Source organism: Chrysemys picta, chromosome 1, assembly GCF_011386835.1.
Source record: "Chrysemys picta bellii isolate R12L10 chromosome 1, ASM1138683v2, whole genome shotgun sequence".
NCBI lineage: Eukaryota > Metazoa > Chordata > Testudines > Emydidae > Chrysemys > Chrysemys picta.
This window is the reverse complement of record NC_088791.1, coordinates 114,257,535-114,282,144: the sequence shown is the minus strand read 5'-3', so window position 1 is coordinate 114,282,144 and position 24,610 is coordinate 114,257,535. Positions and strand designations below refer to the sequence as shown.

Sequence of the window (24,610 nt, the reverse complement as noted above, 5' to 3'; positions counted from 1 at the left end):
TACAGATTAGGATTTAAAAAAAAAACCCTATGGAGATGTTTGGGTGCTGTTGAAGCAATAATCATTGTTGACTGAGCCCATTGGTTTTAGCTAGCTATTCCACTAGGAGGTGCTAGCTGCTGTAAATGAGGCTTAGCAAGAGCCATTGTAACCTACACACCACCTGGGTGTGGTGGCCTGTCCCATCTGGTGGCACTAAAACCACTTAGAGATTAATGAGTTTGCTCTACAGCCTTAGCTAACAGTCAGTTGGCCTTTAGCTCTTGCAGTAGAGGCTCATGTACTAAGCTCCTGAGGTTTGATCCTGCCCCCTCCCCCCATGACTGGGGTCTGTTAGTGTTAAATCATTTCTTCTAAGTAATATTACACAAGTAAAGTAAAACTGTTAGCGCTTGCTTGTGCAACCTTAATTCTGCCCCCCCCCCATGTATGCTGTGAGGCAATAGGTACTGTGGAAGAGTAGGTGATATAGTTAACTTAAGTACTTGTCTTTACAATCCTAAAGGTAGTTGAGAAATTGCCTAGATTATTTTTGTTACAATTGTAGAGGAAAAAAGCCCCTTCTCCCTCCTTATCCTCACCAAGTCATGTTTTGAACCTTGCACCTTCAATATGAATAAGTACAAAGCTATCCTGAGTGTGGAGAATGTTATGGGTGTAGGGCAAACATACATCCCCCCTCCACCAGTGCTCCAGGGGGGCTGGATAGAAGGCAGGAGAGTTTGGGGTGGTGGGCAGGGTGGGGAATGGGGAGTCAGGAAGGGGGGGGATGGATTGGGTGGCAGGGGGCAGTCAGGGGACAGGGAGTGGGGGGGGGTAGATAGGGCAGGGGGACCATCAGGGAACAGGGGGGGTTGGATGGGGCAAGAGTCCTAGGGGGGCTTTCAAGGGGTGAGAAGCAAGGCAGGACAGGGGTAGGGGCCAGGCCCTGCCTGGCTGTTTGGGGAGGCACAGCCTCCCCTAACCAGCCCTCCATACAATTTCCAAAACCCTATGCAGCCCTCAGGCCAAAATTTGCCTGCCCCTGTTCTAGGGCCTTTCCAACTATGGGTCACTTGTTACCTAGTACCCCATATTGTGAGAGACTGGTTGTGCTACTACAAGCTCTCCTTGCACTACCATAACTGGGATCAAAATCTGTCCCAAGCTCTCACTGCACTCCACATGGAAAATTTTTCTATACAGGACACCAGCCTCCTATTCAAAGATCTCAGAGTAAGCAGCACCACCAGTTAAAATGGCAGTATCATTTTCATCCTGAAAGATTGGAGAGTGCTTTTCAGTCTGTCTGGGCTCACTTACCTCCTCCCCTACATTCAGCCATTGATAGTCATCTCACATACACAAACTGCACCTTTAGCTTCTTTTTGGAAGAATAGAGGTAAATGACTTCCCCACATAAGATTAATTACCCAATTAACCTATGGGTGGGGTTAATCTGACTAGCACACTCCTCCTCCATAAAAGCATACACTTTTTGAATGACCATGAAGAAGGAACAATTACTTTACAGCTGAGGTCTTCTGGTTACTGTGTTAGGGCATTTTTTTTCCAGTGACTCTCAAGAGAGTGCCTGCTCTAAATTCCCCCCTAGAGTGGGGGTCCTCATTCTTTTGATCCTGCTTAGAATTTGGAGTTTGTGCTATGAGCTTATCAAATTAGCTGTAAGAGCACCTTGAGGTCAGAGGAAAAAATTCTGTAGCTTACTGGTTCTTCATCTACTGTATGCAGGGCCCCACTGGGCTTCAGAAGGATCATCTACACATACAGATATGATCCCAATTTTTGAAGCAGGAACAACTCATTTCATATACAAAATGCTTTTTAAAGCAAGATAGAAAGGGACTGCACAACTAAATCAATACTTATTGGGGGGGAAAAAAGCAAACATGATTCTGGGATGTATTAACAGGTGTGTTGTGAACAAGACACAAGAAGTCATTCTTCTGCTCTACTCTGTGCTGGTTAGGCCTCAGCTGGAGTATTGTGTCCAGTTCTGGGCACCACATTTCAAGAAAGATGTGGAGAAATTGGAAAGGGTCCAGATAAGAGCAACCTGACCTATGAAGGAAGGCTGAAAGAATTGGGTTTGTTTAGGTTGGAAAAGAGAAGACAGAGGGGACATGATACCTGAAAACTGCTATCTAAAAGGGTGTTATAAGGAGGAGGGAGAAAATTTGTTCACCTTAGCCACTAAGGACATTAGGAAAAAGTTCTTAACTGTCAGGGTGGTTAAGCACTGGAATAAATTGCCTAGGGAGGTTGTGGAATCTCCATCTCTGGAGATATTTAAGAGTAGGTTAGATAAATGTCTATCAGGGATGGTCTAGACAATATTTGGCCCTGCCATGAGAGCAGGGGACTGGACTTGATGACCTCTCGAGGTCCCTTCCAGTCCTAGACTCTATGAAGTGGAGTAGAACACAGCTAGTTTCTATCGTAAGTTTTTCATTTCAGATGTTTTTGCTAAGAGATTCATTTAACAATATCCAAACTGAAACCACTGACCTTTTACATCACACGTTTAGAAGATTGTCAGTCTACTAAATATGTACACAGCCGATACATTTGTGAGCTTCACCTTGCTGCATTTTTGCAATGCATTAGCGTTATGCCAAAACACCACTGTCCCACTTACAAATGATGTATTCTAAATTATTACACAAACAGGGACTGTTGATGGAAATATTCCATTTATTATTGGTGCAGTTTCAGAGTATATTGTTTGAACAAGTCATTTTTATTGCAGCTATCAAATGTATTTGAAAGATTCAGAGAAAAGTGTTTACAAAAACCCAAGACAAAAAACATGACAATTCAGAAACAATGCCAGCCATTGTTTGCACAGTTTCGCCCCCTACAGATAGCCAAGTGCATCTCAATATGTAAACAAGATGTTTCAGCTAAGCAGGGGAGATCATCTTTGGATTGAAATATTATGTTCTCCCCTCTAATTAAAAAAAAAGTCAGCTGCTACAAAAAACATGCTACAAATAAAAGTAGTGATGAAGGAGGAGTTCTCTGTAGTTCCAATGCAGAAAGCTGTTAAGCATTTTAGGGCTACTTCAGTTAACTAGTTTATTCCACCCATATACTGTAGGATGTAAATGCTAAACCTTATGGCATGTAAATTCAAACCAAGCTGACTTATAGCATTGTGTTTACTATATACAAATCAAACACCACATCTGTAAAACACCAAAATTAGAGGCTTACTTCACTTTGAGTGTTAGGTGGACTTAATATACGGCACTGATGAATGGCAAGATTTAGTGTACAGTCATTTAAGCTCCAACTGTGTTAAATTTTTAATGATGGTAGTTTTACATAAATTAAACTACGATGTTTTATACAAGTGACCTACTTTTGATCCTCTATACCCTTATTTCCCCCTCTTTAAAACTATAGTTTTCTTTTTAATTACCCATGACTGGGCATCTTACATTTTAAAAAATTTAATACTCATCTTGCCATACCTCTAATGGCAAAATTATGAAATCTTACTATAGAAAAGTGTGTGACTTTTTAAAAAGCTGTGATACCGGCTAATTATGTGCATTCATTACTAAATATAATACTCTACGATGTATTAAAGCATTCTACCATTAGTAGTGCCTTAAAGCTAAACTTTGTAAAGCTATGTGTATATATTGCAATCAATTACTAATCACTAACAAAAATAGAGTATCAGTACCGCTGTCAGCTAACAATCATCCAAATTAAGGTATTAACTTAAACTAGAATGAAAAAATTGATACTTAAAAGTATAAAACAATAAATTTAAACAAGTTATTGATGCAGTATTTATGACATGGGCAACTTACAGAAAATATTACATTGTCAACTAAAGATTTTTTCCATGCCTTAGTCTAAAGTGCAGAAAAAGACTTCTGTATTCCAAAAGTAACCACTGTTTTTATGGGTTTACTGCACACTTTTAAGTAATTCAACTTTGCATGCATTTGGGGGTTGACCTCTTATGCCAGTTGAAATCACTGTTCAGACACATAGTCATGACTATCAGTAGGAGAGTATTTCACAGCATGGGTTTCTTTAGGAATAAAGGCTCTTGTGCAAAGGCAGTACTATTATGATGAATATCTAGACTGATTATTAAATACAGTGCTAATATACATGGTTTTAACTGGGATAATGCAAAAAGACATTTTGGTAAATAAACATAAATATAAAAAGGACAATTTAGCACTTTTTCAAAATGAGTTGGTCCAGCATCTTTAGTAGCCTCCTATGGTTCTTTCTCAAATTGTCTCAAACCTGCTGAAAGAGAGAATGATTAAAGATTGCTTGAAATCTGATGCATCTCTAGCAATATAGAGGAGGCTGTTCTGAATTGCCTCAAACCCCTTCACCTCAGAGCACCTGATAAGGAGCAAGACAACACACACTTACTACTAGACTGCGTGGCCAGCTAGAGCCCACAGAGGTGCTCCATGGCCCCAAGGGTGGATGGGTAGGATCTCATTCAGATACTTGCTCGCCTCTAAAGCGGGTGCAGGGAGCATATTGACCCTTCCAAGGAGTATTATACATCATGTTCCTCATACAACATTTCCTGAATCATTTGTCTGTGGCTCCTGTTCCTAGACAGATTGCCTCAGCACTTCTGTTCAACCACTGTATTCCAATCCCCAGGAACAAGGAAATAATTCTACAAGTGATGAAAGCCTGGCCTACTAAAATCAGAGGACGGGGAGATTGGCACTCAGGAGTTCCATCCCTGTTCTTTATATTGACCATCTCTCCACACATGGCTTTAGGTAAGCCATTTAGGTTGGTATTGCCCAAGCTGCTCAGTACTGGCCTAGCTCTGCAACCAGGGAAGTCAATGGTAAAATTGCCATTGATTTCCATGGGAGTAGAGAGAGGCCAACACTAAGCAGTTGTGAAATAAGAATAAGACCCACCTAATATGAGTGATATGAAGGTTAGTTTGTATATCATGCATTTCATCTTCCAGAGCTTTGCAAACATTGCAGGTGTTATTCTAAGACGGATTTCTAATATTGGACACTGTTTCCCTCCTCCTATTTAAGTCTGTTTTCACAGACCGACTGTTTTGTTCCCAATACGGATCACAGATTTAAGGGACTCCTATTGAATGGGCTTCTGATCAATTTTAATTATTGATTAGAGCTCTTCTTCCCCCACTCCTCTTCCACACAGGCTCATTTCCTCCACCTGGTTTTCCTTGGAGAGCTTTGGAATACAAGTATCGCCTGTACAGAAGAGCTAGCAGAGGTTTTGCTAGTTCCCTTCAGCACAGCCACAGCATAGCTCTCAGACAATGTATTTCAAACTTGTGACACAAATAGGGTCAAAATGGAAATACTAAACATAGTTTATGCTGTGATAAGATAGGCAGGCACTACTGCAGCAAGAGCTGAGAGCATTTGAACTCCACTCCAATTCAGGTCTGGGGCATGGAGGGCACTCAGCAACTCATGAGATCAAGATTTAAGAGTCAACAAGTGACTGCATGTTCATTTGTCATGAGACTTCCCCGTGGCTGATGGTACTGTTCAGAGTCATCCTATGGATTTGTTTTCATCTGTCCTCAGGGTTTCCATTCCCAGTGGAATAACATTGCAACACTAGCCTCACTCAGTGTTTTTTTTTTTTTAAACAAGTTTTGATTAAAACCATTTGTAGACCTTGAAAGGACTATTCCCAGATGTTTAACACCTGGGAGTGTTAGTAAAATGACAGTCTGTCTTTGGGCCTCAAACAGTTCAAATGATCTCTGCAGCTATAGCAAACACATTAGATGTGTTATTCACACAATGCTTTGCAAATAGGGCTAGAGAACAGCCATCCCAAAAGGAAGATTTGTGCTCATTACCCAAAAATATTTGTCAAATTATGATCTGCGGCAATTTCTTGTGTGCCGCCATTAATGGCATAATTTTAAAAGCTGGGTGCATCTGTATGAAATGTGCAAAAGCTTCCATTTAATGTACTGTACAAATTACTCACACTTACCATTAGTCTCTGACTTTTTCCCCATAGCTGTTACCTGCAGTACAAAAAAAAAAGATATCCATAATAAATTTATCATTAAAGAAAGGTGTATGTAGGAAAACCACACTAGAGTGGAAAGAAATTCATCTCTGTGGAAAGGGCCAATACAAGGTCTATGCACCACATACTTAGTTCCTATTTTGAAGAACTATGTGGTACATAGGCCTTTTTCAGCCCACTGAACATTAATGGATGAATTTTCTCTAATACTATAGACAAAAGGGGGAGACTTTCAAAAGGCACAAAGGGCAATTAGATGCCCAACTCCTACTAAATGTTAGTCAGAGTTAGACACTTTGCCTTCTGAAAGTCTCACTCAGTGTCTTTGTTCTCTCTACAATGGATAGAAGTATTACCTTAGAAGGAGAGGTTGCCTTTTCATTTGACTGCTTCTCCCAGAGATTACGTTTGTTGGATACATCTCCTGGTCTTAAATCCTATTTTTTGAGTTTTCAAAGAATAGAAAAATAAAAACCTAGTTCAGATTTGTTTTATTTAAGTGGAGTAAAGGCTGTATTGTAACTTCCCACAGAAATACCCACACATTATGCCTGTGCAAGCCCCATTCATAATGTGTTTTCACAGATGTACAATAACCGAAAGCAGAACTTGACCTGTAGTATCTTTACTCAAAGTTATTTATATGCTTTTACTTCTATGTTAAATACTATACAAGGTAGAAGAAAATGGAAAGTGGAAAAAGCAAATACGTATTTTTCACTTCCAAATCAGAGGACGGGTTACCCAGCAGTGATAAGCTAGTAGTTGATCTCCTGTGACACCTTAAACAGAGGTCACTGCCCAGCCCAATATATGTAATTTTCTCTTTTTACACAGCAAGTACAGGGGAAGTAGCTTGAGTACACAGCATTTTTCATCAAGTAACAAGATACACGACACTTTACATGATCATCCAATATACGTATCCCTGTAATACAAAATTCTACATAAGTCAATCTACAGTTCTCCTAAGATGGATCTCATTTAATATATTCACACAAAGGGACAGAGTAAAGGTTGGTATGTGAAATTTTTTCCCTTGGAAAATTTCAATTTTGGTGAAAAGTTTCAGTTTTCTGTTGGGGGGGGGGGGGAATATTAAGTCTCAGGTAGGTTTGAGCTGAATTGAAATATTGCAGTTGATTGCACAGAACCAAAACATTTTACCATTTAGAAGAAGCTCAACATTACAATAAATCTGCCCAAGATGCCTCAGTACTTCATGGGAGTTGTAATTTGGATGTTTCATGCCCTCCATGGTATGAGCTCCTTGGCTGACCCACATCTCCCAAGATGTAGTGCATCATGGGACATGTAGTCTAGCCAATGTATGGATAATTCTGTATAGACAAATGAGGTGTTTTTTAAAATGTAAACAAACTATGTAGTCTCACCCAGTAATGGAGAGGACACTGTGCACAAACAGAAGAGCAGCTCCTCCTTTGCATTCTCAAGTAAATATTTTGCGATCCAAGACATAGCCATAAACCATTCTTTAGGTCCATTTGAATTCTAACTACAACCTTTAAATCCATAGCATGGAGTTGAAGTGCCAGGATAACAGGAAGTCAGAGAAACACCCACCGGGGAAAAATAAACCTTCAGCACCTCATGAAAGGTGTAAGTTCTAAGTTGTTCCCAGCATCCTTCTTGCCATCCCCAATGCAGACATGCTTGCTGTGCACAAGGATTTCTGCAATAGGAAGGAAGAGCTCCCAGGTACTAAACAGCAGCAAGTGGTTTATAGTCTGACTTCTCTGGGGTGTGGTTTGGCACAGTGTTGGATGCATTAAAACTTGTGCCCAAGCAAGAACATAGCAAGTGGCTATGATCACAGCTGAGCATATTTCAGTCTCCAAAAGACTGGTGCAAAAATACTGATGGCACACGTTTCCAGAGGACTGACCACATGCCTAGTCCTCAACTTCGTTTTGGAGGGAATTTAAGGAAGTGAAATAAAGACAGCCAGATCCTGGTGTGCAAGAGGGAGAGAAAAGGATAGTTTGGGAATTGAGACAGTCTTGATTTTGCCTTGGCTTATCCTAATAGCATTAAGAGATTTAGGTTTACATTCATATCATACCTTAAAGTGAATTTTGAAATGATTTACCTGACCAGTTTAGCAAAGAGACCCCCCAATCCGAAAAGGATAGAAGGAAGGCATCTAGAGAAGTCCATGCAAACAGAGATATTGAAAGGAAAGAGCAATCCGCTGAGAGAGAAAGATATCGTTGAGGAAAGGAGTGGTTAGTTCTGCATTGTTCATTAATGCCCAGCTTAGAGAAAAGAAACAAAACCCAAAAAACAAGAACCAGATTCTATGCCAATTTATCATGGTCACCTTAAATAGCTACCACCATTATTTTCTATTCAGACACTGCTAAACTCAGTTACTATGTAACCATTAGCAAATACTGAGTTTTTAAGGGCAACCACTCAACTCCAAGCAACCCTATTGAAGGCAACAGGGGTGTAAATCAGAAGCACATGCTATGCTAGCAGTGATGTGAAAAGCAACTGGATTTGTACTGACCATACTACACAATGTGCATAGACTCTTTTATAAAGTGCCAAAATAAGATGAATCATTGAATATGATCCAATGGAGACCTTAGCCCTGCCATGCCTTACAATACATGGTGTCATCTCCCAATGCAGGGAAGGAAAAGGGACAGGAATTATCTATTTCTGTTCTTTCCTCCCAGAAACCCCTCTCATCTTGTTTCCCCTGCCCCACTTGGCTGTGGCTGACTGACTTGTTTTTTCTTCTTCCTTCATTTGTAGCTTGGTGCCCTTGTTCCCAAGTGAGTAGAAAGTTACGTGAAGCTTAGAGTGAAGGCAGCCATCAGTGGTCTGGACCAGGTGCTCCTTACAGGAGAGGTGAGCAATAAAGACACTTGGGATAGTGGTCTGTAGCCATGTAGTAGCTGCTCCTGGAGTTGCTACATTAGGGATTACTATGGCAACAAGAAGGAGACACTTGCAGCTTTCATTGATTTGGGGTGCGGGGGGCAAGGGGGCAGATGCAGGGACAGCTCTGCTGCTCCTCTCCTCTAGATTAGCTGAAAGCTATATGGTCTGGCAGCATATAGTCAAACAACACGGGTGCAGCTTAAACATAACAGCCTGATGTGCTACTTGTATATTTACCACTTTAGGATCTGAGTCTCATTTACAGCAAGGCATCTTTAGGACACTGACAGTTTGGCCATTTCAATAGTTTGCCAGTTCCTCTTGGAGGCAAACCATCAAATATTTCATCAACAGATCACGACTGTTTATTTACAGATTCATGGTGCAACACCTGAAGCGCCAAGTTAACATTCTCCTCTGTAATATGACCCCCTCACAATTTTTCTAGAGCGTCCATCCATGCAGTTTCCAAGGACGCACCAGCTTGATGGTGAGAGCTGTTCTGATACCATCGTCATCCATAAATTCTTAACTTTAGTGCTTCTATCAGGTCAAGCCTCCGAGGAAAGAGAAAGCACCACCATCACTTCCAAGGAGCCATCTACTTCCTGGCCTACCATATTTACTTCCTATCTCTCTCCCACTGACATAAATGCAAACTCATCATTCAGAAGCCAGTTACTGCGGTTTTACTTACGGAAGGTTTTGGAGCAGGTGATTTGTTGGTGTCTGGGGTCTTAGTTAACCATTCGTTGATACGACTGGACACACCAACCTTCAATCCAGCTGTTTCCTGCAAAGCAGTCATTTTCAAATCAGCTTTTTTAGAGTACTTGTGCCTAAGGGCTCTATGATTTGGGGCTTAAAAAAAAAGCAAAACCCATGTCTGGTTGAGATACAGCCTTCAGCTGGCAAACAGAGTAATCATGTGACTGACCTCCTGGCAGGGCCGGCGCTTCCACTAGGCGACCCTAAGTGGTCGCCTAGGGCAGCAGGATTTGGGGGGCGGCATTTTGCCGTCCTCAGTGGCAATTCGGCGGCAGGGGTCCTTCTGCTCCGCGTCTTCGGGGCGCTTTGGCAGTGGGTCCTTCACTCGCTCCGGGACCCGCCACCGAAGCACCCCCAAGACACGGAGCGGAAGGACCCCTGCCGCCGAATGCTCTGAGGAGGAGCGCTGCCGCCTAGGGCGGCAAAAACCATGGTGCCGCTCCTGCCCCCGGATAGCATTCATAAAACTTTCATCAATCCCTGAGCATCCAGTGCTGCTTCTGCCCCCACTCCAAATTCTAAAAATAAGTTCTTTAGCTGAAAGAGAAGAATGATTAGGAACTTATTTCGTCCGTTTTTTTTTTTAAACTGGAATTTTGAAATACAATACAATAAAAGTCACCCCTAAATCACCCACAGTTAATAGAATTTCTTAAAAGATATGGCCAAAAGTTTTCAAACGTGGGCACATATAGTTAAGTGCTTAAATTCATATTTAGACACACACAGCCTGATTTTCAGAAGTGCTTTCGACTCACATTGACTTGTAAGAAGGAAATGTTGGCCTATAAACTTATAGACAAGATATGAACCTTAAATATTCCAGTGATGCTTGTAAAAAAAGCTGAGTAACTTTACTAGTAGAATTTGACCCAATAAAAACATCACAACTCCAAACTTTCTTGTACATGGCTTAAGCCCACCAGTTACAGCTGTGTAAGAGGTCAGAAGTATGATGTTTCAGTTAGTCTCTCTTAACTAACCCTATTATTGCAATAAGTTTCCCTTAGTCCTACTATAATAGTCTTACTGTTACTCTGTAGGCCAGTGGTCTCCAACCTTTATAAGCACCAGATCACTTTTTAAATTTAAGTGCAACCCAGGAGCTACTTCAAAGAAAATGTAGAAACAGTAATTACACAAACCCAAACATCCTTGCCCTGCCTCTTGCCCTACCCCTTCCCCGAGACCACACCCCTTCCGAGACCCTGCCCCGCTCACTCCATCCCCCCTCTCTCTGTCACTTGCTCTCCCTCACACTCACTCACTTTCACTGGGCTGGGACAGGGGGTTTGGGTTAAGGAGGGGTTGCGGGCTCCGGGCTGGGGCTGAGGGGTTTGGAGTGTGGGAAGGGCTCTGGGCTGAGCCTGGGGCAAGGGTGCAGGAAGGGACTCAGGATGGAGGCTCTGGGAGGGAGTTTGGGTGCAGGACGGGGCTCAGGGCTGGGGCAGGCAGTTAGGGTGCAGGAGGGGTATGGAGTGCTGGCTCCAGAAGGGGGATCAGGGCTTGGGCAGTGGGTTGAGGTGCAGGGTGCAGACTCTGGGAGGGGGCTCTGGGCTGGGGCCAGGAGTTGTGGTGCAGAAGGGGCTGCAGGGTGCGAACTCTGGGAGGGGACTGGGGGTTGGGGTCAGGGTGCGGGAGGGGGCTCAGGGCTGGGGTTCAGGCTCTAGGAGGAGGTACGGGATGGGGCTCGGACTGGGACCAGGGTACAGGAGGGGTTTGGGCTCCGGCCAGGCACCACTTAACTCGGGTGGCTCCCGGGCAGGAGAACAGCGGGGCTAATGCAGGTTCCCTGCCTGCCCTATCCCCGTGCTGCTCCCAGAAGCGGCCGGCATATCCGGCAGCGGCTCCTGGAGATGGGAGCGGGGGAGAAGGGACAGGTGGTTCTGCGCGCTGTCCTCACTTGCAGGCCCTGCCACCACAGCTCCCATTCCCCACAGTCACCCATTCCCGGCCAATTGGAGCTGCTGCCAGACATGCCAGTCACTTCTGGGAGCAGCGTGGGAACAGGGCAGTAGGTCGGTATCCTGGTTTGGCTGCAGGAGGGTTGACAACCCTGTCATGATCAACTGGTCGATCGTGGCACCTCTGACAGTGGATCTCAGTTTCAGTGACAGACTGAGATCCACTGTCAGAGGCTCCATGACGGACCAGTCGATCACGATTTACCGATTGGTGACCACTGCTGTAGGCTATACGGGTAGCTGGGTCTTTGAGGATCCCGTTCAAGATGCTGAGCACCATCTGTCTGACTTCAGCAAGACTGCTCACAGGAGTAAGGATTACTCATATAAGTAAAGATTTAAGGAAAGATCCTTGGTGTACTTCTCTATAAACCTGCAAAATAGGAATATGTACCTTATTTGGTGTCCCTGGCCCAGATGGTGATGAGAAAACATTCCCTTTCTCCCACATGCTTTTGATATTACGGACACCCTCAGCTGGGACTGGAAGGTCAGAGGGTGCTGGTTTAGCAGGTTTTGCAGTTTTTGTGCCCTGCAATAGACAGACGCTAGTTAGTGCTCAAAACTAAGACCCCGGTGCTGAATGTGTTTTAGAGTTCTGGGGCATCAGTGGAGAATACTGGATACATGTATTTTTAAAACTGAATGAAGTTCCATTGATGATTATGCAAATTAAAGATAGACTCTTAGCAAAGAACCTCACTTGTTTGAAGTGCAGTTGTGCAAGTCAGAGCACTCCTCATGATCTGGCCTATCATTCATGCAGATTTTGCACAAATGGATTTACAAGGTTTGTGGTAAACTGTGGCCGATGGTATAGCGGTTTAGAAAGTAGTGCTTACAGCTGACCCATAGTTTTATTTGGCTTGTAACCCTTTGAAATGGTTTGTCCCCTTCCTTCTGCAGATTTGCCTCTGGCTGCAGCATAAATAAACGAGGAAGGCAGCTGTAAAGGACTGATACTGTCCAGTGTGTCCAAACTGCTGTCTTGTACTGGCAGGTTAACCCTATAACTGAGGTTTATCACAAAGGCCCAACAGTCGAGCATTTCTGCAAGGTGTGACTTCTGCAGGGTTACCAAAATAGAAGTCAAAATTCCCTCTTTGTTGGCAACAGTCACAAGTACTGTAGAATAGGGATGTGGGGGAGTGGAGGGTTGAGACAGGTAAAGGTTGAAGTAGTTGCCTTGTGTCTCTAATTGTAAGGGAAGTCCAGCACCAGAAGTTAAGGGCCAGACTGTGGCAGGAAAGCACAGGTAACATTGGTGGAGAGCTGTGCAATTCTTCCCTTCCCTTGTAGAGCAATGGCTTTATGTCCAAGCTAAGCACAAAGGACCAGATCCTCAGATTGTCTCGACCAACACAGCTCTACTGAAATCAGTGGAGCAACATCATTTACACTAGTTGACAAGCAGGACCAGTGTGGGATCACAGCCACTGCTACACCCTTTGAAATGGCACAGCCTGATCTCCTTGCTGCATGGGATAAGCTCCGCTAGCTGCTACAGATGGATGGGGCCAAAGCCCCACCCTCACGCATTCACACTTTGAGGAGTCGAACCTCTAGTTCTGGCACTGAATCAAAGTCTGCATGCTAGGAGCTCAGAGATTGTGTCTTACATAAGGACAAAAGGGTCAGAGTGGAGTTGTAAGACATATGTACTGATTCTTTAAAACTAACAGCAGCCAAGTGGACAAGGAAACTAAGGACTGGGTATATAGTTCTAGGTGGAAACTCAGAAGGGAGAGTAAGTTAGGAACTACTGTTTTGTTTATCCTCGTTAAGATCAGCGTTAGAAGCAAGACTGATTTAACATTATCACGTGACAAGGCTCACTACATCCTATGTAGTGCTGCCCACAATCCGGCCTAATGAATAGGACGTGCTACAAGCAATGAAGAGGGAAGCAGTCTTATGGTTAGATTACACAGCTGGAAGTTCAGAGATGTGGGTTCTGTTCCTGACTCTACCAGAGAGCTGCTGTGACACCTTGGACAAGTCATTCCTCTCTGCCTCACCAACCCATCTGTTAGATGAGGAAAACAGATAGGTACCCAAACACACAGGGGTGCTGAGGCTCAATTCATTAAAGGTTAGTAGCACCGTTTGAGACTCATCTGGAAAGTACTACAAGTTAACAGCCACTAAGGTGAGAGAGAGAGAGAAGACGGAATATTTAGTAGCAACTGAAGTCACAATTCTGAGATTTGAGTCAGATAAACCTCTGAATGTGTAAAACCTGGACTGATTAAGGCCCGCCCCCCAACCACCATCATCAATTGGGTTAATATAATTTGGGTAATAACTTACCTCAATTGCACTAGTGTATTGCTCAAGTCTGCTGTCAATCTTGGAGACAATTGCTGCAGAGTGAGTGGGTTTAGCACCACTGTTTGAAGGAGAGAAAACAGAAGTGATTACTACAATCCCAACACTTTGCTGCTTTGATTTAGTCCATTACACAGTTTATTGCTTTACCTCTTCTGAGCGGATTTGTTCAAAAACTCTGCTCGTTCTTCTATCTAGAAATAGAAAGATAGAAGTGGTGTAACTATTTATCTGCAAAGCCTGCAGCCCAATACAAGTTCAAAGGCCTGTAGCGAGACACAGCTCCAAACAGAAGACAATCAGCTTCAAATCCAAATCACTGCAGCGACATACAGAGAAGTTTACCATTTAGAACCCTATTATGAAACAAACTTGCAGGTGTGGGGGAATTATGCAGGATAATACATTTACCTCCTTCATGTTCTTCAGGGCTTCCCAAGTTGATACATTTACAAGAGTAAGTCCCCAATGCAGCAGGGGTGAAGGGAAGGGAGGATGTACAGGTCAGTAAGGGGGTTGGGAGATTAGTCACATTATATGCCAAATTCACCCACCCCTCAAAAAGCAGCAGGGAAAGAGGCAAATTAAATAAGTTTTCAAGAGTAGACACATCAGAGGTGGCCAGATTTGGAGCTGAGCGGTGTAACTCTATCCCATACATTTTAATGAGGACAAGGACATTGATTTTTGGACTCAAATTATTGATCAAAGCATACTTTGCTTCTGACAGTACGGTCACCACTGAGTCAACATTTACCAACTGCAATGTTGTCTTTCATCCTACAGTTCTTTTCTATTCTCTGTACAGGGAAATAGTGTAGTATTGCTTCTCAGCTCCTCAGCGCTAAGATAAAGTGTAAGTTAAAGGCTATGATCAAGGGTCTTGATGTGTTTGGTCTTTTGGCCCCGAGACGAAAGCCTTGTCTGTCTCTCTTGGACCATGAAGTACAAACATTCTCTCTGATACAGGTGAACCATGGAGGTCTTGGGGGAGACATCCTAAACTCCGGATAATTTCAGGACAGCGGGATTGCACCCCTACAAAAAGCTTAATGAAGTCACATGAGACAAGGTCTGCTCTGAAGTCTGGGCTGCAGGAGGTCTGGCAGAGATGATGTAGTTAATGGAGTCAGCTCCAACAATTTCACCTCCTTTTACTTCTCCGTCAGTACTCAACTGGACTGTGCCCTACCCTGTAGTCAGCTCTGCAGCTCCATACAGGAGCAACTGCATAAACAGAAGATATAGCTGACCGTCAGTTATCCCAGAATTTGGGTTACTGGTAAACCCACAATATCACTATGTACTGTTTCCAAGTCATTAGTGGCAACTACTGCAGCGCTTGCATCTTCAAAGTAAAAGAAATGACAACAAACTTAAGACCGTTCGCTTAAATGGTTCTAGGTTCTCCCCTGCATCCTCCCTCCTCATAGCAGTATAAAAATATCTAACCCCATAGCATGCCTTAAGTTCAAACAGTTGGAAATTCCACAATTCCCAGTAATTGATCTCAAAAGATGGACAAGTATTGCTTGCCCATGTCTCAGATGCAAATAAATTCCTGAAGAGAGATATCTGCTTTATTCTGCCATTAGACATACTGTATGGATGATTCGTTATCCAGCCACACAGTGGCAGCAACACACCAGACAGGAGAAGCCTGTCCATGTTCCTCAGATTTTTCCTCTGCTGTCTTTGGAAAGGAGTATTGACTAAGGCAATTGACATGGCCATGGAAAGAATGTGGTTAAAATGGAATAGATAGATCTGTGATATTAACTTAAACATATCAGCTCTTTCCAACCATTATACAACACACAGAAAAAAGGTTAAAGTGTTGCCCATCAGCAATGAATACCATTTTGGAGTCATTTCTGGTTATGGGAAACTGCCGAAAGGATAAATGTTTATAAATACTAAGGTCATGTGGGCTTTCTTTTTAGTTCCTATAAAGGAAATATGGTCTGAACAGATCTTGAACATGGTTCTATTCTGTTACTGAAAGAGGTCTGTATTTTCTCATTGCATTCAGCTCTAGATAAGTGTCTCTGAATAGCACTTCTAAAGGACATGGTTATATATACCCACACCCACACACTATGCAGACTGAGGCCTCTATTTTCTCATAAGCTCTGCACAACAGCCCCCTCCCACAGCAACATCAGTGGGTCCCCTGTATGCAGGCAACCACAAGCAGAACAGCTTGCAGGAGCAGGGTCCAAAGTAGCTAGCTAATGTGTGGTTTATAGACTCTTCTAGCTTAGAAACCTGATGACATTGGATCCCTACCTGAGATACCCCTCAGGAAAGGGACCAATTTTAATGGCGTTTTCCCAGCTAGATTGGCTGTTTTCTAGAGTTTCCCTGTGCTCATTAAGGGGAGAAGGTGGATTCTATCCACCACAGCCCCAAACACCTCTTCAAGCAGTTACCTAGTTCTCCAATCTTGGTGTGTCCTGCTTCCCAGCTGTAACTGTGCCCCATCTTGACCAGCCTGAGTGAAGAATTTGGCAAAGAGGGGAAAGGGGTGGAACAACAGGGGAGTAGCAAAGAGGTGGGAAGTGACTGTACACTCAGTACACATGGGGGCTCTGTCTGCACTTGATAGGATACCGGGGAGTGCAGCTCAAGAGAGGGAGGCAAGCAAGGCTCCTGCAGAGGGCCAGGGAGACAGGAGCAGAGATCCCCCAGGACAGACTAGGCCTTTCCAGCCTGAAGAATAAAATGGTCGTTAATGAGGTTTCCTCACTCCTGCATGAGGATCTGTCTTGGAGCACTGCTCAGCAAGAGCCCAGTTTTTATTATTGTTGCATGCAGGAAAAAAAAACACCTTTCAATGTACTTAGATCAAACTCAACATGGCAACATGCAGAGGACTAGGCCACTCAACCCACTGCACACTAAGCAAGCTACATGCATACGAGGAGGAATATTAGGCACGTACACTAAACAAAATTACAAAATAGATCTGTAAAATAAATAGGAAAAAGCAAGATTGTTAACTGAATGGCAGAAACTCTCCTAACGTTTCCTGTATCTGAGATCAAACACTAAACAAAAGCCTGTATGGGATTTCTAAATGGCTTTGACCCTGGTTTTCTTAAGAGGAACACCACCCAGAACATATCACAAAAGCAACTAGGGGCTTCAAGAAATCAAAGACGCTAATCTCCAGCTAAACTACCAGATGGGGAAGAACCCAGCCTCGTGTCTCAAAGAAGCCAGTCCCTGCAAGTCAAATTTAAGAATAATCTTCATGTGTCAGTATTAGAGGCCTACAGCCTTAGTAACGGACCAACAATATAGCAACTGGGGACCCCGATCTGATACTTTTGCACCCACTTAATTTGACTGATGTGACTCATCATGGGATACTCACATAATTAAAGCAGCGTTTTGCAGGATCAGGACCTTAGTTAATGGGAGCTGTGCAGGCAGATGAAGGGCAATACATGATTCAACTGAGTTGGATGAGGATTTTTCCAGGATGTGACCTTGAAGCTGTCCTGTATGAGCAGGCTTGGAGGCTATGGGGTTTTTCTATCAGTTGTGCAAAGAAGTTGCTAAATGTATTAAATGAGGCTAGAGATGCAACCTAAGACCTATGAAACAAATTCTGCCGTCACTGCCATCCATTCAGCCCCAGGACATGAATAGGATGGTATGAGGTATAGGTTAATACTGGATTTGACCCCATGCATTTACATAACATTTAGGAACAGATCGCCAACTAAATAGTCCCAAGAATGGGTTGTCTGTTTTATGTGCATTTAATTATCTTAATAACCATTTAGTAGACTCTTAAACTGTGTAATAAATGTTATCAAGCCACCTCAGGTGATATGACAATAGAAATGTTACTTTAAAAAGTGTAACAGTTCAGGGGGCGGAGGGTCAGAAAAATTGTGTCCCATATAGCATTAGCTAATGTACAGTACCCAGCTGCAGGAATCTAGCCACTCAGTTCCACTTTTGGTTCTGGCTCCCTGGAGAAAAGAGTCTGCCCTTAGACTCTGAGCACTAGCATACACCATGGCCCCAGTAGGCACCCACCTTGCTTTCTACTGAAGTCACCTGTGCACCCTTGGGGTAACTCAGGTGACTTACTTGAGTGATGAGTTTAAGCCACAGGCTCTCCCTCTCATATTCAAGAGGGAAATAATGGGGGCGGAGGACTAAACTTAGAGGAGAGGTTCTTTAAAAGTATTTTTTCTTTAAACTTGAATCTTACAATACCAATAAATCTATGGGCAGGCCATCTCAAAGTCAGGAGCTGTGTGGGATCTAACTCCTCCTAGTCAGTGCTCTGTTGCTTAGATATTGCCTAAATAAGCAATAGTGTGGTAGGCAAAGATATGTCTTTAAAAAAAAAAAGTCTCAGGTCCTGCAAGGTCACACATCCTGGCTCTGAAGTCAAAGTGGCTTTTCAGAGAAAGCTGGCTGCCACAGAACCCTCTTATCCCCCACATGAGATCTTCAGCTAGAAGCTGGAGAACTTCCAAGACTCCACAGTTCTGTCATTGCTCCCACCCACACCCAGGCTGCGAGCTGGAGTTCCTCCCATTTCAGCTCCAAACTGGTTTTGTTTTCCTGCCCAACTGAAGATTCAGACTGCGGGGGTGGGGTTCACTGCCCGGAGGAGACTTTGTTTTCCAAGTCTTCTGTCCTCCTTCATTTGCTTTAGGAAGGGGCAGGACAGTTCTACAGCTCTTCCCAATACCCCTCAGGAATGGGCTTGAAGGGAAGAAAAAAACAACAAAGAAGCGTCATGCAGGACAGTTCACCCCTATGCTGCAGCCCATTTGTGCCAGCTAAACTGGGAAGGACCCCAGTGCAGAAGGTTCTGTACAGGAGCAGCAGAGCTTGTTTTGTGCACCCCTGTGCCCTCACAGGAAGCCCCAAGGGGAAGAGGAAGATGGCCCACCAGGGCCTGAAGTAGTCACAGCAACCCCTAACAGAAGGAAGAGCAAGCAGCCTCTCCACTGTCTCTGAGCCCAGGAGGAATCTACCTGCATTCTCTTTGCATTTTTCCACCTCACTGTCTTACAGACAAGAACCCAACCCATGTGTTCTCATCTGAGGGACTCCATTCTACACCATCTCAGTTTCCCCAGGGTCATGGTCATTTTCCTAAAAACACAGCTGCTAAGAACTCCTGAACACACTGCTCTTTAATTCCCTTTCTTGACTCCCCTCACCCTCCATATTAACTTCAAACTAGGTTTTCCTGCCTAAAAGGCCATGCACAACTCTGCTCCTACCTACACATCAGGTTCCTGTTCCTCAGGTGTCCCCTAGCTCCCTTCATTTGCCAGTAATGGCAACCTTGATGCCCCCTGTTGTGTTCTTGAGGCAGGGGACCCCAGGTTTCACTGATATACTTTGGTTTAACTGTTTATCATAAACAGGTATTACTGGGTGACCGTCCATGGTATGCGCTAGATCAGAGTAGTCTTTATAGATATGAATCTACACAAAAAAGTAACAAATGATATTGGACTGCATGTCTTACTCAGATTCTCTAAACGCTGTTGGTCTTTATGTCTCTCTAGTCAGCCATTTGCCTGATAGATAAATGCAGCATCCATAAAATGGCACCATGCCACACCCCTTTCACACTATTTCCCTGCCTCTTTCTTACATATCGATGTGCATCGGGTCCCGGTTCAACAAGTCTTCTCCCCCTCCTCAATCAAATCACTCCTTTGTGGAAAAAATGAAATTATTTAGCTCAGAATAAAAGCAAGAGCAACAAGGGTGAAAGAAAATCCTGGTCAAAAAGTGATCTAGTGAACCCTACAGAACATGCACATAAACCTACCCAAACCTCAATTGTGGAGCCCAGGAAGCCAATAAGGTGATGTAGGCCAACAGTTTAGGAGGCTAATTTCAGCTGTATTCAGCAGATATATGGCTGCCCATGGAAGCCAGGATTGGTATGTTCAGGGAGTGTCACTGATATATATTTTAAATAAGAACAATTCCTGCAAAGTTAGCACAGTTGCTCTTGTGAGCAATCAATCCTCTCCCACCACCAAGACCACAGCTATTATCTCCCCCTAAATATAGTCTTTGAAATTTAACAAAGTTTGGAAAGTTTAAGCTGTCTACCAAAGATTTCCCCCCCCCCCCCAATGTAGCTTTACCAGAAAAGCTTTGTGAAGACTAGAAGCTGCATCTAACTATTAAAAATTTCTCCACTAAACACTTTCAACTCTCTCTCAAACCGAGAGGAAAAAAAAAAATCTATCATGTCATTTGTCAGCTAGAAACCTAAAATGCATTTCATAGAAGTCCACCAGACATCTTAGTGCGCACAGGAAAAAGAAAAAGTTCAGTCAGGAGGAACATGCACAATGATCTTGATTTCTAGCAGCTGGATGCTTAGAAAGAAGCTCCTAGTGCCATAACTACTGATAACCTTAGTTATAAGTTACTAAAGAGTTTAAAATTGTGTCCGTTATTTTTAGTAAAGATCACCGACAGGTTGCAGGCAATAAACAATAATTCATGGAAGCCTGTGACCTGACTTTTACTAAAAATAATGGGCGGGGGGGAGGGGAGCTGACAGAAGCCCAAGAGGGGGCATTAGAGCCCAAGCCCTGCTGGAGGGGAAGCACCCACCACAGCTGAGAGCTGCAGGGGCCCCGCTGACACTATTGCTCTCAATGGAAATGCTGCCGAGGAGCTGAGGCAGGTCATAAACCTTTGAGTTCACCCCTTCCTTATGCAAAGGGCAGTACAAGTTCATAGGATGAATACCTGCCTCCACTGAAGTTAAGGGCAACATTCCCATTGATTTCAGTGGGCGGTCAGGATTCCCCCATATATTTTAAGGCCTGAAGGAACACTATGGTCATCTAGTTTGACCTCCTGCATAACACAAGCCACAGAGAGAGCCATCCTGTAATTGCTGCTGCAGAAGTAGTTATTCTTCCCTGCTCCAAAACCTACATTATTGAGCCCAGCAATTTGTAGTTTGGGCTTATGTGGTGGATTGGATTTATGATAGCCCTCTGTTCCAGGGAGAGTTTCACCCACTGGTAAATAGATTTAATACACAGTATAAGCATGTAGACAAGATAAGTCCTCTGTGGCCATATGTTCTTCATAAATGTTAGGGAGGAAGAGAACTGAGGAGGTAGAAAGGAAGAGTCCATTTCTGATTCCTCTCCAGTTTCTCTAACCACACATCACTGAAGTTAGTTTGACACTGAGAACACTAACATTTTCCAAAGTGATGTCCTCCTGAGAACATCAGAAAGGCCTCTCTTTAGACATCCTGACTATCAAGAACAATGGCTACCCTGCATTCTAGGCAATATACTTACAGATTCACTAGCTTTCTAGAGAGGGGCTCATACTGCAAAGTTTTGACCTGGATTTCAAACATTACAAGGTTTGAAGGTCTTTGGATCCACGGTTTTGACTAAATTCCATTTGCAAAATTCAGATTGGGATCCTTGTTCAGATTTAAAGTGTTCCCAAAGTTTTGGAGTGTTTGTATTCGGGATTTTAGCTTGAGTCCCTGTTCTATTTTCATTTATAGACTTAGTGCAGAAGTTACCTTGAGAGATGAACCCTTGGGAGTGAAACACTTAAACGGCTTCTTGTCATCTGACAAACCATCTTCTGGCATCTTCTGACGTTTTTCAGCAGCTTCAGCCCTTCTCCTCTCAATGTCTTCTTTCAGCCTCCTCTTCTCCTCCTAAGACAGTATGAGCACATAGCTAGTCATTTGTTTCCTTCAAGAGACCACATCAACCTCAGATCCCTTAAACTCCTTGAGAAATTTACAGGATTCATGGAGAACACAAATCCTTACACCAGCCAGAAATTTCAGTGACCTATTTTAGTTCTAGCTATTTATAATGTATTTGTGGTGCACTAGGCAACCATAGTATCAAGTGTGTGTGTTAATCTATACGATCTTAATTCCCTCCTGCCCCCAAATACATTTCCTCCTTAAAGTGTACCGTCATGGCCCAGTGTGTATTGAGAGACAGCAGTACATTATGAAAAATGCTGTTTTTCCATTAAAGGACTGGGACTTTAGATGTTGAATGTTAACTTTTAAGACTGTTACACTTGATTTAAAAAAATGTTATTGAAGGACACACTTAACACATCTCTAAGTCAGGATATTCATGGTAGAATGGAATTTATTCCCTTGAAAACAGAGAGGAACTTCCTAGTTGCCAGAGAACAGACCCAAGAACTCCTAAGGTCCCATCCCACCTCCAAGACTGAATCCTTCTTTAGCATCATGCAAGTCACTTCTCCTCCTCTTTATAAATGGGGAACTGTGGCACAGAGATGAATACTTAGCTACCTCATGTAGATGGTGGAGATTAATATATGCCCAATGTGCTGAAGATGTAAAGCACCATATACAGCCTAAGAAGGGATATTACTCTGCAGAGATAATGCGGGTTTTTATTTTGTAAGACATCAGTTGAACTAGAGGGCAGTCACTCTTAACCCTATTAACCACGGCCTGTTCTGATACTGCAAGATGTTGCGTGACCTTCGCTCCCACAGAGTTCTTCTATGGGAAAGCAGGGGGCTCAGCATGTTCCAGGATTGGGCCCCTCCCTGTAAGTGCTAAGTACTATTATTATTAGTCCCCAATATCCAAGTTCATTTTTTGTATAATTTAGATCCCTAATTTCTGTGCCGGAGACCTGAACGTCCAGTTTAAAGAGATTCACTTGGCAGAAGAAACATAGGCAAACAGATATATTTTTTGGTATTACATTTTAAATGAGGCAAAGATTTCTAATGAGATTCAGTCCATCATAAAACCAGCATTTAATCCCATTTGCAGTAAACATCTGTGTTAGTCTCATCTCTCCCTCCCCAGATAGAAACAAGATTTCTGTAATTTAAGATATGTGCCAAAAAAAAAAGATACCCACAATAAACAAAAGCCTATGTTGCTGCAACATTGCACCTGATATTTTGTATGCACAGGAAATAAGAAAATCAGAGTTAAGATTCTCAAGACAACCACAGATGAAATTCTGGTCCCACCTGTGAGATGAGAGTTTTGCCACTGGCTTGCATGGGACTAGAATGTCACCCGTTGGTGCTATGTCCTTTTGCGCCAGGATTAGATCAGGATCTTACTAGCACATCTGTGTATATGATCATGTAATACCAAATATTGTGTACTTGCAGCTGAGATTGAAGGTGACAGAAACAGTGCAGCTTTACTGTCCATTAGCATGTGCCATTGCACAGCATTGTACAAATGGGTCATGAAACACCCAATTTTGTAGCCTCTGTCAACCTTAGTGCGTAGTAGAAAAGAAAAACATAGTGGAATGGTGGTAGGGCCCCCAAAAGGAGGAATATGATTGAGAAAACTGAAAGAGCTGTTAAGTATTTGTATTGTAGCACCTAGAGTTCCCAACGTAAACTGGGGCCACACTGTGCTAGGTACAGTCACATAGCAAGAGCCAACCCCTGTCCTGATGAGGTTACAGTCTAAATAGATGAGACAGGCAAAGGGAGAGAGAGGAAGCAAGAGCAAAGCCACATGCCCAAGGTAACAGTCTGTTAACAGTAGCAGATCCAGGAATAAAATAGTCTAGTTTTGGGCCTTCCAAGTTGGCTGACATTGGGAAAAGTAAAACCAAAACAAAGCCTTTCACACAACATTGCCTTAGATATTGAAACCCAGATCCTCAAAGGTATTTCGGCTCCTAACTCCCATGGTTTTCAAAGAAAGATAGGAGACTAAATACCTTTGAGAATCTGGGCCTGAGCCGAGCTACTATCCCAGGGCCTAAAATGCCACCCATAAATAGGTCAAGCAAAGCCTTTCTCCTTGTGCAGTCCCCTTGATTATTTGCCCAAGAGTATGCCTCGCTGCACAGCGTTGTGTGATCATGTAATGAAAGACCAATACGAGCAAGTGAAGCAGAACAGAGTCTAACTCTGGATCTCACGGTTTTATTACTACACTATTACCTCCTCTTTGGCTTTTCTCTCAGCCTCCTCCTGCTTCCTCCTCTGTTCCTCTTCCTCAAGGATCTTCCGACGCTCCTCACGCTTTTTCTTCAGTTCCTCCAGCTCCACAGCTGCCTCCTGTTGCTTCTCCTTCAACTTCTCAAACTCCTCGCTCTCATTTTCACCTCGGCGACGGCGCAGCTCCTCTAGTCGTTTGCCGGCTTCAGCCTGGGACACCGGCTTACCATCCTCAGCATTTGTAGTTGCTTTCATGCCGGAGCGGCTGAGAAAGAATTGAGAAGCAGGTTAATATGCCACAGGTTTTCCTTTGCCAGTTTGGATCACCTGTTACCACTCAACTAGGCAGCAACATAGGAACCTGACACACACAAACATCTTTTGTTCCTCACAGAGCATGTACTACCCTCAGCAGGTTTCATCAGGGGCTGAAGTAGGCTGGGGAGCCCAGAGGCACATCTCTGCCTTCCCCTGACAGTGGGGAACCAAAGGGTCCCACATGCTTAGAAGGGTAGTTTTTGTATCATATTGCCTCAGAACCTAAGATCCATTTTATTTTAATCCCACCTCCATAGTATATACACACTTATTCTCAATTATATGGTACAAATATGTAAGGATATTAC

General features: G+C 43.4%; 1 protein-coding gene across 25 annotated transcripts in view; it reads right to left on the bottom strand.

Annotated features, from left to right (window-relative positions):
* Window positions 1-2,674: 2,674 nt before the first annotated feature.
* The window catches only part of CALD1 (caldesmon 1), a 245,624-nt gene continuing 223,688 nt past the window's right edge, over window positions 2,675-24,610 (bottom strand). For 13 of the 25 annotated variants that reach the window (XM_005288047.5, XM_065567187.1, XM_065567230.1 and 10 more), the window contains 9 exons: window positions 23,988-24,249; window positions 21,580-21,720; window positions 14,163-14,206; window positions 13,995-14,073; window positions 12,079-12,216; window positions 9,650-9,745; window positions 6,396-6,476; window positions 6,001-6,034; window positions 2,675-4,278 (listed from right to left, as the gene is read on the bottom strand). In XM_005288047.5, coding sequence (XP_005288104.2) covers window positions 4,247-4,278; window positions 6,001-6,034; window positions 6,396-6,476; window positions 9,650-9,745; window positions 12,079-12,216; window positions 13,995-14,073; window positions 14,163-14,206; window positions 21,580-21,720; window positions 23,988-24,249 — 907 coding nt within the window. In that variant the 3' untranslated portion in view covers window positions 2,675-4,246. Of the gene's footprint in view, window positions 4,279-6,000; window positions 6,035-6,395; window positions 6,477-8,149; window positions 8,252-9,649; window positions 9,746-12,078; window positions 12,217-13,994; window positions 14,074-14,162; window positions 14,207-21,579; window positions 21,721-23,987; window positions 24,250-24,610 lie in introns of all 25 variants that reach the window. The other 12 variants (XM_005288051.5, XM_065567189.1, XM_065567242.1 and 9 more) reach the window with 5 other exon arrangements.